This window comes from Procambarus clarkii, chromosome 94 (assembly GCF_040958095.1).
Source record: "Procambarus clarkii isolate CNS0578487 chromosome 94, FALCON_Pclarkii_2.0, whole genome shotgun sequence".
In the NCBI taxonomy this organism is placed as follows: Eukaryota; Metazoa; Arthropoda; class Malacostraca; order Decapoda; family Cambaridae; genus Procambarus; species Procambarus clarkii.
In genome coordinates this window covers 4,332,034-4,352,670 of record NC_091243.1, presented here as the reverse complement: position 1 = coordinate 4,352,670, position 20,637 = coordinate 4,332,034, and the positions used below count along the sequence as shown (strand labels likewise).

At 43.2% G+C, this 20,637-nt stretch overlaps 1 protein-coding gene across 3 annotated transcripts in view; it reads left to right on the top strand.

Annotated features, from left to right (window-relative positions):
- The window catches only part of LOC123747273 (innexin inx2), a 194,461-nt gene extending 175,982 nt beyond the window's left edge, over positions 1-18,479 (top strand). For all 3 annotated transcript variants that reach the window (XM_045729337.2, XM_069319936.1, XM_045729338.2), the window contains exons 2-3: positions 12,315-12,504; positions 15,503-18,479. In XM_045729337.2, coding sequence (XP_045585293.2) covers positions 12,315-12,504; positions 15,503-16,625 — 1,313 coding nt within the window. In that variant the 3' untranslated portion in view covers positions 16,626-18,479. The remainder of the gene's footprint in view (positions 1-12,314; positions 12,505-15,502) is intronic.
- Positions 18,480-20,637: the final 2,158 nt, after the last annotated feature.

The following is a 20,637-nucleotide window of genomic DNA, read 5'->3' as shown; positions in this document are numbered from 1 at the left end:
GACTCTAAAGCGACGGGGGGCAGAGAGAGAGAGAGAGAGAGAGAGAGAGAGAGAGAGAGAGACAGAGAGAGAGAGAGACAGAGAGAGAGAGAGACAGAGAGAGAGAGACAGAGAGAGAGACAGAGAGAGAGAGACAGAGAGAGAGAGACAGAGAGACTCCTACTGGCTGTCACAAATGGCCATGTTGTGTGTTGCTATTTAAATGTGTTTCATGGAGATTAGGCAAAGATTTCAATAGTATATCCCGTCCACTCATATTTTTTTATGTTTACCAATCGACTAAACTTAGTCATAATTGCTGGCGGACTTTTCTAAATAAATAAATAAATAAATAATGATAAAATTTAAGCACCGTAATATGGACGTTTTCCAGGCCATCTGCCGGGGTAGTTTAGATGGGTGGATTAGATCAAACGCTTCTGGTTGGGTCAGATCTTTTTATACAGAGTGCCAGATCGTGAGAAGACACTGGCACCCTCCACGTAACGACGGCGTCACATCCGAGAGAAGGGGGTGACGGGGGGGGGGGGGGAGAGGTGTTATCTCTTCAGCATCCCGTCTAAACGGTTTCCCCCCCCCCTGACCCCCCACCCCCACCTTCTCCTACTCTCCCCAGTTATGTAGGGGGAAATTCTAACAAACCAGAGAGGCACTGCACCAGTCCCCCCCCCCACACCTACACCACCACGTACAGAAGCTAACGAAGTAATTATCGAAGCAAGGCACCAAGCCAAGGGGGAGAGAAGCGAGCTAGTAGGGCCAGGGAGCGGGGGAATCTAGGCACCAGCCACGACGGCCACAGGTGGGGGGTGAAGCTGACGATGCTGTGCCACACAGCCGTGCTGTGTTGTCACCAAGACAACATCCGGTACTCTCCGGTAATCCCGCACTTCGTCGCTCCCACTTGTGTGTCGCTCTACACACGACAACTACCTGTACATCACCGGAGTTTACAACATGACTACACTTTCTAATCCTCCTAAGTCGTTTGAGATCTAGAAGCAAAATCAACGCAAACCGTTGCGTCAAGGTGCATGCTGCGTCACACTGCGTCACACTGCGTCACACTGCGTCATACTGCGTCACACTGCGTCACACTGCGTCACACTGCGTCACACTGCGTCACACTGCGGCTCCAGAAGGGTACCAGGCACCCCGGGCCTTACAGCCAGTGGTCATCTCATTGTCTCCTGTCCTCACAGTTTCTGGGGTTACTGGTCTGTGCTCCTGTGAGAGGGGCCTCTCAGGGGGCACTTACCTGGGGGGCACCTGAAGGGGGCGCTTGCCAGGGAGGGCAGCTAGGGGGCACCTACAAAGGTGTGAAGGGTGGGGACTCCCATCAGAGATTAGAATTGATTGGTAAAATTACTTTTTGTTTTACTCTGTGTGTGTGTGTGCGTGTGCGTGTGTGCGTGTGTGTGTGTGCGTGTGCGTGTGCGTGTGTATGTGTGTATGTGTGTGTGTGTGTGTGTGTGTGTGTGTGTGTACACACGCGACGGCGGAACGTGGACAGGAATAATCCTTCATTACACGGTCTAGAAGTATATCGTTATGTGTAGGATGTTATGTCCGGGGGCGAGTATGCTGCCAGGTGAGGCTCTGACACAGGGCCGGGTGAGGCTCTGACACAGGGCCAGGTGAGGCTCTTGACATATGATCTTAACTGTCAATCTACTGGGTGACAAAGTGCAGTGAGTAGAGATGCACAGAAGCTAAAGAAGCACATCCCTAGCACAGATGTATCTACCTTCAAGGCAAATCGAGCTGAAAAGAACGCGAGTCTAACGGGTGACTGAAATATACAAATTAACGCAGGGGCACAACAAACTGGATTGTTTCAAGCGCAGGTTAGACATATACATGAGCGAGTTTGGGTTGATATAAATAAGAGCTGCCACGAATGGGCCTAATAAGCCTTCTGCAGTTTCCTGAATCCTTATGTTCTTAACTGAAAGACAAAAGAGTTTGCAAGAAGGGATAAGAACCTCGTGGCTTAGTCACTTGGATGTGACCAAAATAATTAAGAATAGAACAACAAATAATTAATAATAATAATAATAATAATAATAATAATAATAATAATAATAATAATAACAGGTTTAACACAACATCCCAAAGGTGAAAACAGTGAAAATACCAAAAACTTCGCCTCAAAAGAATAAGACCCGGTGTATGGTATATACAATGTGTATACACAAGGTGTATGACATATACAATGTTCATATGACCTTCAACGAGGAATTTTAGTCACTCAATGACGCCTAAGTTGAGGTATTTTGCTGCATCAGTAGAGTAACTCGTCATCCTGACTACCCGAAGACAGTGGGTGTAAACCTCTGATGTCATGTGGTTTACAGTTGCCATCTCTCCTCCCCCCTGTGGCCTGGCGAAGCAACAAAGGGTCTCTACTTTTATATAAAGAAGATAATGATATAATCCCTGACAAGATTATATACAGTTTAGGACACTGGAATATTGATAACAAATTTGAACACGTGAAGGTGAATATTTGAATGATTCTTGATCATCTTGCAGAATAAGAATAGTTCCCCAACTAGTACCACCATCTGGCCTAGGGGAGCCGGTCGGCCGAGCGGACAGCACGCTGGAGTTGTGATCCTGTGGTCCTGGGTTCGATCCCAGGCGCCGGCGAGAAACAATGGGCAGAGTTTCTTTCACCCTATGCCCCTGTTACCTAGCAGTAAAATAGGTGCCTGGGTGTTAGTCAGCTGTCACGGGCTGCTTCCTGGGGGTGGAGGCCTGGTCGAGGACCGGGCCGCGGGGACACTAAAAGCCCCGAAATCATCTCAAGATAACCTCAAGAAGATAGTTGCAACTAGCTACCGAATAGTACCACCATCTAGCATCATTTACTTTATAAAATCTTTCCATGAATTTCACGATTTTTTTCCCAACTGGATTTGGGAGTATAATGACTTTCCCAAACAAATTTCCAGATAATATTGTTCTGAGGCAATTTTACCCAGAAAGACAGTTCAAAGTTCCTCTTGACCAGGATGCCACATTCGCCACCAACTAATTCAACATTTTTCATTCATCAGTATTCCCGATAAGAAGTTATTTTAGAACACAAACTACAGATTAGAGTTTTTCATGGCAACTAATAAAAGATTGCCTGATTATATTCTGCTACAAAAACCAACAATATCCATACATATACAGATATATACAGTCACGTGTATTACATGACAGGTAAATACTGAGTAATGACTGAGTAATGACTCAGTAAATACTGAGTAATGACTGAAACTGCAGCACACACGTGTCAGCCAAGAATATAACCCAAATCAATTACAAAATAAAGATGGCTATTACATTCCTAGTCAATAATATCGTAAAGCCAATACAATTTTACTGACTGTTGGGATATTTTCAAGACATGTTCAGAGATTAGGTTCATCAAAGTCCCCACTCTGGTCTGGGTCACCTATCTAGTTATCAGCCAGATCCAACAGTGTTTAATTTCCGTGAGAGGATTGTAATACTGAGAAGTACCGAGTTTTTAAAGTTATTTTAATACAGTTACAAATTACCAGGAAGAGAGAAGTTGCAAAAGCAAGATATCTGGGGAAAGAGGCACTAGGGCTAGGGAGGAAGGTAAGGATGAAGGGAAGAGGGGAGGGAGGTAAGAAATAGTGAAGGTAGAAGGTAGGGAGAAGTGTGGATCAGGGTGTAGAAGATTGTGAGGTGTGTCAACACCTGTCTTAAAACTGACAAAAACCTGTCTTAAACCTGACCAAAAACCCACCCTGGCATGTTTTTGTGCTCTTCATGAAACTGGTGAATATATATATTGGTCTTTATAAATGCAACGAGGCAACTTCCCTGGCTGTGTTAAATCTCCCTGGTCATCATGACCCCTGTCTGACCTGGACCTTACGACCCCCCTCCACCTGACATGGTCATCATGACCCTCCCCACCCCTACCCCCTGACCTGGTTGGACAGTCACAGTCCCTATGGGTCAACGTCTCCTTGTCGTACGTGGTCGTGTCTCTACATTGCGCCCCCAGGGGAGCCTCATATTATATTCTGGGAGCGAGTCATCGTGGTATAGAGTGAGAGAGGAGAGAGACTCCCGGTACTTGACGTGTCTGGCATTTCAATCGTCTCTTATTACACTGCTCAACTCTAGGCTCCGGTTTAGTGCCCCACAAAAGCGGGGCTCGAACGTTTTAAACATGTCGAAAAGAGGGAGTTACACAGAATTTTACCACATTCTAGGCAACACTTGCCCTTAACGTCGAGGACTGGGCCGCAGGGGACACTATGCCCCGAAATCATCTCAAGATAACCTCTCAAGAAGAAGGTTACGTCTAAAAAAGCACAAATATATATTTGTACAAATTGTTTGAAGCGGAGATAATGCATTACGTCATATGCTGGTGGACCGCCGGTGACGTCAAATGCAAGGTATTTCCCAGTGTGTAAATCGTTAATTGGAAGAGTTGTCCTACCTGGGGACCTGCAGGCGTGCCAGACCTGATTGTGCATCCTGAATAACTGACACAGTCGTGCCCGTTGTTGCATCAGCTTGCATTGCCTACGATAAGCGGGGGGAGGCCCGGAGATCTCTTAAACGTAGCAAGATTTACTTTTCCCCAGAAAAAGTTTTACGTCATAATCTTACGATGTCCAGACGTTTCGGTCTTGCCATCGGGTGATACGTTTGTGAGCGCATTGAGTCACAACTTATAGAACGTTGCAAATGGCAAATTATACATTTGTTTTCAGAATTCGGATTCTTAAATTTTGCTTGATACGATAGTCAGGAAGGTCTCTGCAACAGTTGCAAAGGGAGGGGGGGTGGGGTTTGCAAGTTGCCAAGCTGCGCCAAGTTAGGCAAGACCATTCAGAGGAATGTGTTCCAAGCAGAGCTAAGAGATAAGAGTGATTACTTGTTGGATGTACATACGAACTGCTTAGCATGCTCCAGTTGGCCTTCTATACATACACACATAACATGCATACATACATACATACATACATACATACATACATACATACATACATACATACACCCACACATACGGTACAAACATTTCCATACATAGGTACAAAGACACATTGGAGTTGTGAGTAGCAAGGGAGCATCAATTGAAGCTGTGTGAGCAGGAGAGAGCAGGATCTGGCAAGTTAGGGAATGTGAGGCACAAACACAGGAGGTCCTTGTGAGGCCGTGACGTCACCGCGTCCCAAACCATCCCTCCAGTATCAACTAATTACAGGTCAGCGATCATGTCGCTGCTCACTCGTCTCGGGGGTGGACCAGGCAAGGACCCTTAACAGGATACGCCAGTGCCAATCTTGGCTTTCGTCTGGTGCCTCTAGTGGCACTATGGGAAGTTTTTAATACCGCGAAGCCTTTTAAGCTTCAAGTGTCGTATTGCGGTGACTGACTGCCGCTCACTCACTCACTGCTCAATACCAATGCTTTTCAGCATTGCTCAGTACCAGCAGTGGACAATACTGTTCGATATCAACACTAGGTAACACCAACACTGCTCAGTGGCTGGGACTCAGAAGAAAAGCTATAGTTGAGATTGACGCGGTTAGACAGTCAGATTAGACAGGAGCAACTCTGGTGAAGGCATACACAACTGTCTCTCTTTGCATCAAATCACATCCAAATTCTCTGTAGGTTTTCTCTCTCTCACTCACACACACACACACACACACACACACACACACACACACACACACACACACACACACACACACACACACACACACTCTTCATGTACGACATTATGTGTGTCTGAGTAACCACATAAAAAAGAAAAAATTAATCTGAGCGCTTTCCTGGTTCAATTACAGTTCCTTTCAGGAATATCGTTTTATTTTCCTGAGTGGATACTGATTTATAACTAAATCACGTGGTTTTGTAATTATTCTTGCACCCTCATGTATGGCTATATAAACATGTAGTCATACATATATAGTGGTATACAGTCATACATATATAAAATCATACATATATAATAGCATACATGTAACAATATTATATTTATACGATCATATGTATACTATTATGCATGTATGACTATTTTTACCATTATTGCCCGAAGGAAAAAGCAAAAAAGTTTCCCCAAGTCATATTTTAGAGCACTTCACATTTTCTGCGACCCACCACCAATCTTTTACCAACGAGCTGAAAACCTGTGAAGAAGAAGAATAGGTTTGTTGTCCCTGGTAGCAAGGTCGAACATCAACCCTCCCCCATCCCCTCCATTCTCAGTCCCCTCTCCCCTCTCCATCGACTTCCCCCTCTCTCAGTGAGCCCCCAACCCCCCTGTTCCCCCCCCCCCCCCTAACCCATCCACAACAACGGGGCACCGTCCAAAGATTGCAGGCGTCATCTGTACACTGACAAACAGACGGCGCCCTGTCGATCACGGCCTAAAGCTCATCTCTCTGGCGGCCATGTTTAGCGTCCTTGAAGGGGGGAGGGTGGAGTACCTCAAGGGGAAATGAGAGTACAAGCTGCATTTGTGAGAGTGCTGGGGCACTCTCAGGGAGTATGTTGGGGGTGGAGGGCGGTGGCAGGATAATGGTGGCAGCAGCAGTAGTGGTGGTGGTTGTGGTGGTAGTTGTAGTAGTGGTGGTAGTAAACACGACCGACAGTAATATTGCCAACCCCAACAGGCCATAAAAACACCGACAACTAAAGGCTTAATAAATAAATAAAACCAGTCGAGATCTCGCGAGACTAGACATTCTATCCGACATCATCGGACGTTACTATCCACAGCCCGAGCCTTCACACCCCCCCCTACACTATCTCGCTGTCTACACGAACGACGCCGATAAACGGAGATCGTAAACCAGGTAGACAACGTCTGGGGCAGAGAATTATGTGATGCTTTCCTATTATTTTCAAGTTAGGCGATTGCTGGTGACCTCAGATCCACCAGAAGATAAAGTCTTCGTTGTGGGCGTGACGTACTTGTATAGTGTGTGTGTGTGTGTGTGTGTGTGTGTGTGTGTGTGTGTGTGTGTGTGTGTGTGTGTGTGTGTTTACTAGTTGTGTTTTTGCGGGGGTTGAGCTTTGCTCTTTCGGCCCGCCTCTCAACTGTCAATCACTAACTACTATTTTTTTTTTCCACACCACACACACACACACCCCAGGAAGCAGCCCGTGACAGCTGACTAACTCTCAGGTACCTATTTACTGCTAGGTAACAGGGGCACTTAGGGTGAAAGAAACTTTGCCCATTCGTTTCTGCCTCGTGCGGGAATCGAACCCGCGCCACAGAATTACGAGTCCTGCGCGCTATCCACCAGGCTACGAGGCCCCGCGTGTGTGTGTGTGTGTGTGTGGGGGGGGGTGACAGGCAGGCACCCAGAGAGTAGTACAGACAGACGCTGTATGGCACCACATGGCGCGAAGACCTTGCCTGCCATTGTGCAACATTGCCTCGTCTGGCACTGTAACACGCTCTGTAACGTACTCACAGTCATGCCTTTAACCGTACTGTACTCTCTGGCGCTATGGAACGTTGAAGACCATCCTCTCCCATAGACCACAGCATCCGCTGACGTTTCACACTTTGAGCATCATTACGTCATAAGTAAGATAAGATACGCTTAGTGATATGAGAAGCACATGAAGCTCGTAACTTACGTGTTCTTACGACCTACTTAAACCAACTTGTATCATCAGATGAATCATCATCTGACGAAGGCCAGATATGGCCCGAATGTTGTCCAAATACTATTTATTTTTGTGTTGATCAGGTTGAGCCAATGAACATTTTCAGCTAATTAATAAGGCCATTTACTGTGGATAGTTAGTCCTCTTCACATACTTGCCAGCTGCTCTAATAGACTTTGTCGTTACAAGTTCAAGTAAGTTTATTGAGATAATAAATTACATCCCAGAAGGATAGAGTAGCTTTATACTATCCTTACTAGAGTCTTGTTCATCCTGTTCGTATCGTGATATATATATATTTTTCTCACAGATGAAATATTTACCATCTCTAAATAATCTCAACATTAACCAAATTCAGGAAAATATTATTAAAGTTTTCACAAGGTTTACCGGAATTAACTATATGGCGAGGAGTTCAAACAACTTCTGGGAGAAGCAAGATACAGAAATAATAATAACCAGACCAGAAATGGTTGGGCATGTTTCCTTTCCCTTAATGCTTCTGTTCACCTAGCAGTGTTGGGGTATTCCTAATCGTCTTGTTAACCCGGTTAACCTCTAATATGGTTCGATTAGGGAGAAGGTTGAAGGGTCGTCGAGGTCAAGTCGGCGTCGGCCGAAGTGGACCTTCCAAAGCGTTGTCTCAACTAATACGTCTTATTCTGCACGTTATGGTCTCCAACGACACATTACAAAGTACTCTGAAAAGAGGTTCACATATCCACGTCGGCAGGTTAGGTTGGGTGGGTTGCTTGGGTTGATACGTTTTATGGTTAGGTTAGCACCTTGTATTATGTACGTTGTGACAAATCAAGAGTCTCCCAAGAACACAGCCGGATACTGAACAGTAGAATTAGGGGGCACGACTGCTGGCCAGATGGTCCTCACTAGTTTAAACCTACCCCTGCCACCCATTCCTATCACAGGCACCACTCCTGTGCCAGGTAAGTCCACTACGGGCTCACCATAGCCCGTGCTACTCGGAACTTGTTCCGAGTAGCTGAATCTATAACAACAACAACAACCATTCCTATTCCACCTATTCCTGAAACCTGCTAACCCGTCAACAACGCTACCAGCTTGCCTAATCCAAAACCTCACCTGACCTCACCTGATGTCACCTGACCTCACCTTGGTACGGTGTTTGAACCCTTATCACAGCCCTTGTAGATGTGTTCATCTGTGTATTCACCTTTGTTGACCCCGACAGTTACGCAAATTACCGGTGAACAAAGCACATGTTAAAATAATTCCAAATACTCATCAGTGTATGATACATCGCTCAAGTATTTATTGCTAATATACCTATTATTAAGGTCAAAAGTTTGCTTGCATTCTTCACAGTCCGCTCAACACCAAACACTTTACCCGTCGATGTGGGAATTGAAATTGAAATAAGTTTATTGAGGTAAAATACACACAAAGGGATGAGGTAGCTCAAGCTATTCTCACCCCGTTCGGTACATCGTGTTAATACATACATAGACACACATCACACAGATGTGGGAGAGATGGTGGTCTTGGCTAGCCATAATATCGCCATGTAAGCCATTTTGGGCGGCGTCCCTGGTGCAGTAACATGGAAGCTGCAGTCATGCTTCTCTGGTTATGTTACCTCACTCAAGGCCGACTTGAGTGGTTAGCCCGGTGAGGGGGTGGTGGTGTTGGTTAGTCTGGTGAGGGGTGGTGGTGGTGGGGGTTGGTTAGCCCGGTGAGGGTGGTGGTGGTGTTGGTTAGTCTGGTGAGGGTGGTGGTGGTTGGTTAGCCCGGTGAGAGGGGTGGTGGTGGTTGGTTAGCCTGGTGAGGGGTGGTGGTGGTTGGTTAGTCTGGTGAGGGGTGGTGGTGGTTGGTTAGTCTGGTGAGGGGTGGTGGTGGTGGTTGGTTAGCCCGGTGAGGGGTGGTGGTGGTTGGTTAGCCCGGTGAGGGTGTTGGTGGTGTTGGTTAGTCCGGTGAGGGGTGGTGGTGGTGTTTGGTTAGCCTGGTGAGGGGTGGTGTTTGGTTAGACTGATGAGGATGGTGGTGGTTAGTTAGCCTGGTGAGGGGTGGTGGTTGGTTAGCCTGGTGAGGGGTGGTGGTGGTGGTTGGTTAGCCTGGTGAGGGGTGGTGGTGGGGGTTGGTTAGCCTGGTGAGGGGTGGTGGTGGGGGTTGGTTAGCCTGGTGAGGGGTGGTGGTGGGGGTTGGTTAGCCTGGTGAGGGGTGGTGGTGGGGGTTGATTAGCCTGGTGAGGGGTGGTGGTGGTGTTTGGTTAGTCTGGTGAGAGGTGGTGGTGGTGTTCGACTAGTATGGCCGACAGCGGTGTTCAAGTGGTCATCTTTTATGGATCTATACCAACTATTTTTATGTCAAAGGTTATTTATGATCAACAAACGGAATGCAGCGAGTCTCTTGTATCTGCAGTATCTATATCTATAGTATCTATCTGTACAAATGCAGATGTACCTAATGTATTAATAATAAAAAAAACTTCATAAGCGCCAGCATTAGTGGTGTTGAAACCCATGCATGGCTGGAGTCGGATGCTGCGAGTCACTGACGTTTATAATGTGCGGTCTCTCTACCTCTCGTCCATGTTCGGTTGATGCTCAAAGACCCATAGACACCTCAAGATATTCCAAGACCAAAGATCACATGCACTAAAAAAAAAATCTTACCACCAACGGGTTATTCAGCCCCATGCCACATCTTTAGATTAATCTTAATGAGTTTCTCGAGAATACATTTTCAAAACCTTATTTACTTCCCCATTATTAAGCATGTTTCATTAGTTCAGTTATTAACGATTATTTCTTGAGTACAAGAGCCCATAGATTCGCTTTACAATCTGAATTATTCACTTCTAAGATGTTTAGCACCTGGCACCTGGAGTGGAAAAGATTACGATATTATATAGGCCTTGACAAGGCCTAAGATGCTGTTCATCACGAGACGAACAGCATCTTATCTATCGATAAGATACAAGGGGGGGGGGGAGGGGGAAGATATCTGAAATTGGATTACAGCTTGATATCTGAGAGGAAGCAGAGTCAGCATTAATGAACTTCTTGGCTCGAAGTTGAATATCTTTCACTTTGTAAATATCTATTTACACTGTCCCGGTACACTGTCCGGGTACACGACCCCGGTACACTGTCCCGGTACACGACCCCGGTACACGGCCCCGGTACACTGTCCCGGTACACTGTCCCGGTACACGACCCCGGTACACAACTCGGGTACACGGCCCCGGTACACTACTTGCCTTTCAAATCACCATAATTTCCATTCTCTTTTTATTAGTTAGTAATGATAAAAGTCATTAATATAGATAAGCAATTGTTTAGTAGGCAAGTAATTATCATTTACTTTTATTAGCTGATAAGTATTTTGGACCTAGGAGTTTAATTCGTAGGTGATTTATATAAATTCGTAAGTAATTTATACAAACTCGTAAGTGATCTATACAAACTCGTAAGTAATTTATACAAACTCGTAAGTGATCTATACAAACTCGTAAGTGATCTATACAAACTCGTAAGTAATTTATACAAACTCGTAAGTGATCTATACAAACTCGTAAGTGATTTATTAATACAAATTCGTAACTGATTTATACAAATTCGTAACTGATTTATTTATACAAATTCGTAACTGATTTATTTATACAAATTCGTAACTGATTTATCTATACAAATTCGTAACTGATTTATTTATACAAATTCGTAACTGATTTATTTATACAAATTCGTAACATTTATTTATACAAATTCGTAACTGAGTTATACAAATTCGTAACTGAGTTATACAAATCATTAAGTTGTGAAGGAGTGAACATGTTCAACAATAAAGGCTTATAGGGTAGCCTACAATTAGAGCGATAATAACAAGCACATTGCATAAAATTAGAATTATACGTACATTCTAATTTTAGAATGCAAATTCTAAAATTAGAGTTTTAAAATAACGGCTGCGTATGAAACAAGGATAGTGGGATTCAGGTAAACGGAACATCACAGATATATAATTTAATTGCCTGTTCAATTTGATGAAATTTTTAAGCACTTTTACTCAACTATTTATCATAACAGATGTGAACTAATGTGTCAACACTAATTGCTGGTGAAGTTAGGGAACAAAATAGTTGGTCTCTGTGGATTGCTGAAGATGTCGGCCCTATCATGATTCTAATGCAAAAGGTCGTTTGGGCTTGTATGATTCTGTCTATCTTGAGGTTATCTTGAGATAATTTCGGGGCTTTTTAGTGTCCCCGCGGCCCGGTCCTCGACCAGGCCTCCACCCCCAGAAAGCAGCCCGTGACTAACTAACAGCTGACTAACTCCCAGGTACCTATTTACTGCTAGGTAACAGGGGCATTCAGGGTGAAAGAAACTTTGCCCATTTGTTTCGGCCTCGTGCGGGAATCGAACCCGCGCCACAGAATTACGAGTCCTGCGCGCTATCCACCAGGCTACGAGGCCCCTCTAATATGATGGGAAGCTCGAGAATCATTAACATGCGAGTATGTTAATGATTCCTGCGCATCTTAGGGAACCATGAATACACCCTTGAATTCCTTCATTTATTACCTGTACGATGCACGCCCTAAAGAAAAATTTATCGTATTACATTTTAAGTGTGGATGTGACAATGTTATTTGTTTACAGGAGCGAGGATGCCGTCCATTGGCGCTGGCAGTGTGGATATTCGCTCCATCTTGGGGAGTGTTCTAAACGCTATCAAGACCAGAGCCAACCAGATATGTGCTGCCACCTGCGACGGTCTGGTGCTGAGGATGCACTACCGCTGGACCTTCTGTCTCCTGCTGGGGGGCTTCCTCACCGTCTGGTACTCCTGGTAAGTCTTTCTCACTGTCTGGTACTCCTGGTAAGTCTTTCTTACTGTTTGGTACTCCTGGGAAGTCTTTCTCACTGTCTGGTACTCCTGGCAAGTCTTCCTTAACGTCTTGTACTCCTGGTAAGTCTTTCTCACTGTTTGGTACTCCTGGTAAGTCTTTCTCACTGTCTGGTACTCCTGGTAAGTCTTCCTTAACGTCTGGTACTCTTGGCAAGTCTTCCTTAACGTCTGGTACTCCTGGTAAGTCTTTCTCACTGTCTGGTACTCCTGGCAAGTCTTCCTTAACGTCTGGTACTCCTGGTAAGTCTTCTTCACCGCCCACCTTCTTCAGGAGATGAATTCTTCCCATTGATTCATTACCAGTTGTTCCTCATCCACTTTATCTTTTTTAGGTATTATGCATTTTATTCGCACACTCCCTGTTGCATACTGTTCATTAACGCCTATCACTCATTACCTCATAATCTGGCTCACTCACTGTACCTGATACTCTGGTCCACTCACTGTACCTCATACTCTGGCTCACTCACTGTACCTGATACTCTGGTCCACTCACTGTACCTCATACTCTGGCTCACTCACTGTACCTGATACTCTGGTTCACTCACTGTACCTCATACTCTGGCTCACTCACTGTACCTGATACTCTGGTCCACTCACTGTACCTCATACTCTGGCTCACTCACTGTACCTGATACTCTGGTCCACTCACTGTACCTCATACTCTGGCTCACTCACTGTACCTGATACTCTGGCTCACTCACTGTACCTCATACTCTGGCCCACTCACTGTACCTCATACTCTGGCTCACTCACTGTACCTGATACTCTGGCTCACTCACTGTACCTCATACTCTGGCCCACTCACTGTACCTGATACTCTGGCCCACTCACTGTACCTCATACTCTGGCCCACTCACTGTACCTGATATTCTCGCCCACTCACTGTACCTGATACTCTGGCCCACTCACTATACCTCCTACTCGGCCCACTCACTATACCTCCTACTCGGCCCACTCACTGTACCTCATACTCTCGCCCACTCACTATACCTCATACTCTCGCCCACTCACTATACCTCATACTCTGGCCCACTCACTATACATCATACTCTGGCCCACTCACTATACCTCATACTCTGGCCCACTCACTATACCTCATACTCTGGCCCACTCACTATACCTCATACTCTGGCCCCACTCACTATACCTCATACTCTGGCCCCACTCACTATACCTCATACTCTGGCCCACTCACTATACCTCATACTCTGGCCCACTCACTATACCTCATACTCTGGCCCACTCACTATACCTCATACTCTGACCCACTCACTATACCTCATACTATCGCTCACTCACCGTTGGAAATGTGGTAATTATTGTGCTTAAATGAAATGTATGTATTACTGGGTTGCTTTATGTTATCATATAACTCTTTATTAGCACCTTTATTATTTATTTAGGTTAAATTTAAACAGCTGAGTGGCTATGGAGGAATCTTCTTCACTTAAACTTGATTCCAAAATTCTGATTCTTGTTATTGGTCACTCATGTGACCAATGACAAGATGACCCACTCACTCAGGTCACAATGACAAGTGGTCCCACTCATGAGGCTGGACCTCATGAGTGGGTGGTCCCACTGGCTGGTCCCACTCATGGGACCAAACAGTTGATGGTGCTCCACGCAAATATGGGACGCGGGGAACAATTTAGACCTCTACAATTCGGCCAAATCACTTCAGGCCAGAATATTATTCCGATATCAAATCTAACTTCAACTGTCAACAACCACTGGACAATACGAGTCCAACAGTTATATAAATCATTAGTGTATACTAATTGGGTGATTCAAAGGACGGAAGCTTTGGCTAGGAATCTAGTTGTGGTTCAATCAGGTCCCAGTGTGGCCGCAAGATACAATCATGGATACACATGATTGTATCTTGCTTAGCTAAATGATTTGTGGGTTTGAGTCTCTGAACCCATTATGTGCCTCTGTAACCCTTTCCACTACCACCCACAAGATGGGTATGGGGTGCATAATAATATAACGAAACTCTTAACACATGTCCAGTCTCTAGTGGACGACACGTTTGTTTCCACAACCATTCATGCCGACGAGGTAGCCCTAATATTCACATGCAAGGAACACGTTTAATTATTTAACACTTGTTTGCATGTGATGCTTAAATAAAGATCAAAAGTAAGCTTACGTTCGGAATAGTGGTTGGCATAACCACACTCAACCTGCACCTCCTAACAACTACTCGTGTACACTTATACTTGGTCAAACTACTGCACAACAGGAGAGTACGAGGTGTTACGTAACGTTCCCGTTAGTGTGAGGCAAAGAAATCGACCCGACATGATCTTTTGAGAATGTCTTATTAATTTAACAGCGCTGTAATATTGGATTGGCTGAGCAGGACGGGTTGTCCTCACATGTGCTGGCTTCCCCTGTCAGACCAAGGCCCTCATTATTTGTGAATAATGGCAAGGCGCAAATTTTCAAATTCAAGTCGCAAATATTACAACTAACTAGTTCTTAAGGAATTATTCAGGTTTTCTTCAATACTTTATTCATCATGATGTTATTGGCTCATTTGACCGCTATGGATCAAAGTCCAAGGGTGAGGGCCTGCGTCCACACTTTCCTCTTCTACGCAGTTATTCGCATTAATTTTATTTACGTAAATATAACGGATTATTTTAATTTTCATCTGTTTTTCTTATATCCTTCCTGTTGGACTATGACTGAATGTATAAAGTGTATATTAGAATATATCTGTAATGTTGGAAATTAGAAGCTTTATACAATTATCGCTAAAATTAGGTCATTGGATTGTTTCCAGCGTTGGTTAGACAAATTTGTGTAATAGGATTTAAATAGGAGCTGTGTCGCATGGACCAGTACTAGGCTTACTGCTGTTATTTTCATTCATATGCTATGTTTATTCCTTTGCAAGTCACTACATCTTGTCTTGTGTCAACAGGTATCACCGCGACGTCATCACCTGCGTGTCGCACTTCAACGCTGAGACACAAGTCCGTCTCGACTACATCAACATCTGCCTCTCTTACCCTTATGTAGAAGAGAATGGCTCCAGGAGGTATTTACTCTTCTACCGCTGGATATCTTGGTCGCTCCTCGTCTTAGCTGGAGTATATTACATCCCACGAAAGGTATCCAAGAACTTCGACAACGCGAGGTGTAAGAAACTGCTGGAAGACCTTGCTGCCAACGCTCACAGATATGACCAAGCAGAGAGAGAGTTGGTGGAGAGAGCAGCAAGATATATCATCTTTAACCTCAAGACTCACAACGGCCTCTACTGGAAATATCTCGGAGTCAATGTCTTAGCGTTAGTTGTTGACCTTTTTGCTATGCAGTACATGGACTTCATTCTTCAGGGCCGGTTTATTGCATATGGTTTCATGTCCTACCCATTCGACAGAGATCCACAGAAATTCACAGATTACATGTCTCAAACATTCCCTCCATTTGCCTCTTGCGAACTTTCTGTCGAGAACCAGTTGGTAAACAAACGTACTGAGAAGTTCGGTTGTCACCTCACCATCATGGAGCTGTACGAGAAGGTGTTCTTGTCCCTGTGGTTGTGGTTGATCGTCCTGACCTTCATCACCTGCTGCTACATCATCTTCCTCCTCTGCATGTGGCTTCCATGCCTGCGAGTTTACCTGCTACGCACTGCCAAGCCTGTCCATGCCAGCGAGAACGTTCGAAAGATTGTACATGAAGTGGCACAAAACTGCAAAATTGGCGACATTTACCTTCTATATCGTATCAAGGGCCACCTCAGTCATGCCAGGTTCTACGAGCTGATGACAAGACTGGCAGATCCTTCTTTGTTCAATAAGCAGATTCAGCAGGGCCCACCTGGAGTACTTCCAGATGGCAAGGAAAAGATGCCACCAAATAAGCAGGCCGATACCCTGAGGAATCGTCGTCCAAACATGCCCCAAGACCCACCAGTGAACCCTGAGTACCTGCATCAGCTCCTGGCTGGCAACCCGGAGATGATGGGCAGACACCCACAGCATCCTGACCAGCGTACCCCATTATTAAAGAAAAACACCAGCATTCTAATTGAATAGTCATATGATCTACAAGTCGTCACTGATATGCTACGGTTGTCATGGGGTTTAATGTCATATGACAATCTGAGTGCCAGGGTTGGCGTTGTCCCACAGGTGACTCCTGGACCTTGAGGTGTTATGCCATACCCCTGGAAAATTGTGCTACAGTCCAGTGAAGCTTGAAACGTGTGATCTGGTGATTATCTCTTGTGTTTCACCGTCTGACGTTCTGATATCACTGTGCGTAAAAGGGATAGTGATGCTGAGCCTTGTTGCTCGCTTTTTAAATAATGTAGGTAATAAATTTGTTGACAATTTATACACAAAATCTGCCTAAATGGCCCGCTGCCCTCTCCCAAGTGCTGCTAAGTATCTCTCTGTATTAAACGCGTTTGAACATCAAGATACCACCAGCACATACTACCCTTCAGGTGGTGACGGGGGCGATCGTCTCCCTCTCAGCTACAGACATTCAAGAATAACTGTTTCAAAATAGAACAATCAAGAGGATTATGTTCTCATTTCATTTCTCTTATGACTCAGTACTTGGTACACGAAACAAAAAAATAAATTTTCTCATTGCTTCCATTACAGCACTTTTATGTATTATTATTGTTGGCAAGAAATTTTGTAACTGTAAATCATCATTAGATTTCAAATGTAATCACTTATGTTTAAAAGTTAATTTTCTTGTGAGTTTGGAAAAGAAGAATAAAAAAGACCTTATCATGAACCATTTACGGCGAACTTTATGTTCACTGTTTAACTTTTTTGTAAGTTATTTATTACAGTACATGTGTTAGAGGTGGTGAATCGATGCGAGTAGGAACGCACATTCGCGTGAGCCAAGTTGTCTCACCTTGCAGGCATTAAGTGATAAATTGTACAATCAGCCAATTTGGGAAGCTTCTGCGACGGCTTCCAGCAGGAGGCTACTCCTGAAGAGTGTGTGGGGGGGATGAAGTCGTCAGTGATCCTAGCACCATCCCCTGGTCAGTTATTATAGCACCTTCCCCCTTGTCAGTAGTCCTAGCACCATCCCCTTGTCAGTTATCCTAGCACCATCCCCTTGTCAGTGATCCTAGCACCATCCCCTTGTCAGTTATCCTAGCACCATCCCCTTGTCAGTTATCCCAGCACCATCCCCTTGTCAGTGATCCTAGCACCATCCCCTTGTCAGTGATTCTAGCACCTTCCCCTTGTCAGTAGTCCTAGCACCTCCCTCGACTCTGCCTCCACACATTCCAGCTACATGATTGGTGGGCTTCCAGGGCCTTGCATCTTGGTCTCCTGCCATAACTGAGACGCAGTGAATCCTTTAACTTCTTGAGTTGGCGTACGATGCAGCTTCTGTTCGTTTTCTTAGAATTCTCTAGTATTTTAAAGAATTTATAAGAAAATCTTTTGCGACTGTTTCCTTTTATGAATCAGTTCAAGTTGATCACTATCTATCGCTCGTCTTTATCTCTTTTATGTCATGCTCTCTCTGCCTCTCAATCGATCTGCTTTTCTTTTTATCTCGTGTATTCAATTCATTATTAGTAATTTAAAGTAAGTAAATTTTCTGGTTATTTTGGTTAGTTTTAATCCTCAAGAGGCTTGCGTTAAAGGATGCCTTTGGCAATTGGAAATTAGTTTTCATAAGTGTTTTAAGTGCCTTAACACACTCCATCAACATCAATTATAAAGCTGTGATATTTCCACTAGGTTTAAGTGATATTTTAAAACTGGGTTCTGATGTAATTATTATTGTTCCCTTGAGCTCAGTAAATGCCAAATGTTACAGTGTGTGGCATTTCCTAACATGCACTGTTTACAGGATATAAGAAATTGTGTACTTTGTATGACTTTTAATAAATAAGACTTTTGTAACGCATCTTTTGGTTCCTCTATAATAATAATCATCCTACTGATCTTTTCATATATATATAAACTCTTTTATAAGCTCTTTTATGATTAATTTTAACAAGAGAGCTTTGCAAAGACAAGGGCAGCAATGCATGGCTTTCAAAAAATATATGCAGTACATAATTTAAATTGATAGATCTACTTTTTTGAAGGATTATAGACTATGAAGTTCATTCCACCAAGTAGTTGTGTTATATGATTAAGAGGGTATAGCAGAAACCTTATATAGAACTGAAGAGAAACCTTATATAGAACTGAAGAGAAACCTTATATAGAACTGAAGTAGAGCTTCAACTTTAGCAGGAAGCTTATGACTGGAAGATCAAGAAATATTATAAGACAGATAGGTGTTCTCAAAAGGCCAAAAGAAATGAGATTAACAATAGCTATTCTTAAGCTAAAGGGCTCACATAAACAAGAAACATTTAAAATATCGGTAATAAACTTCCGCTGTGCAATGTTTTTGCATCTCTTAAGATTGTCATAATTTTACCATCTTCTTACATATATAATTTCTCATGTTTCGTTACAAATTTCATTTTCTTAAAATTCCCCTATTTTTCATATTAATATATGAAAACTAAATGAAGTGCCAAGTGCAATTAGCAGTCTATCTGTTAGAGGAAATTTTGTGTGTGACTTTTAAACAGCTAATTGGTACTAAATAGGGGGGAGAAGATGAATGTTTAAGGAAGGGAATAACGCCGGTTTTAAAAGCAAAAACAGAACAAATGACAGGAAAAGAGAAACGAGAGTAGTGCAGTATATATTAAAAATGTTTTGACAAGGGAATGAGCATAACGACACACTAAAGTTATACTGTACTACACGAACAGTTGGAGTATTAGTAACAAAAATGACGACTTAAACTGCACTTGGTTGCGCAGAATCAGTATATAAAATTGCTTTAACAGATATACGGATGAAAATAGAAATACTGTACTAATTTTTGAATATGAAATACAGGGATACAAGTTATTTCACACTGGTAGACAGGTTGGATGAGGAAGGGGAGTAGCATTATATATCAGAAAAAAGCATATAATATAATGTTAAAGACTGAGTAAAAACTAAGCTATCCACTGAAACAGTTTTAATTGAATTAAACTGAACAAAACTATAGTCTAATAAAAACTAATACAAAAGCTCTCAAACTTCAGACTGGAAGAAAGACAGAGACATAGGTATCTAAGGTCTGACAATGTTTACATAATGGGGGGACTAGTTTTAAAGGAATAAGTCAGTAAAAGAATGCAGAGGCAAAAATAATTTTATAAAAATAGTGGACAGCTGCATTCTTAAGCCATACGTTATAGATCCAACACGGGAAGACAAATATTAGAATTTGTTCCGGCTAACAGGAAACATGTTAGGGGAACAATGAGCGTAAGGAAATTAGATATAACTTGGAAAAAATGTGCAAGAGAAAACTGTAAGGGTTCCAGATTTTCACGAAGCAAATTATGCAGGATTGTTCCTCCATAATTTGTCTTCTATTTCCTCTTTCTAAAAAAAATATAATTACTCAATAAAATATCATTCCAATGGAGTGTTACAGATGGGTAACTTGTCTGTGAATTGAAATTTAGTTCAACTTATGTCCTGGAAAAGAAGATCAAGGGGGGGGGGTAAACAATCTTATTGGAAATATGAAAAGCTCTATATTATCCCACGAGGAAAGTTATCTAAAACAACAATTTCTAATAATATCAAGAACGGTTAAGAAACAGAAAGGAAAGTATTATGTGCATAAAGCAAGTCAGACAAAAACTCACCTAAAGGTTCTTCCAGATATGTCAAAGAAAGAATTGAAATAAGATTGGGATTATGAACAAATTATTATGTTACTGATAATAAAAAAAGAAACCGGTGTCACTCTAAATAAAAAAAATTACGTATGTATACCAAAGAACCACACTATATTTTACTTATGCCGAAACTTGAGCCTACAAATCTTTGCAGGTGGAGAACACAAATTCAATTTTTTAATCATTAACAGGGACAAGGTTATTAAACTGATATAAAATTATAATCCAAACAAACCCCCTGGAACCAGAGAAAGTCTTTGCCAGGGTCATAAAATAATTGAATTATGATCTAGATGAGTCCATCACCTTCATGT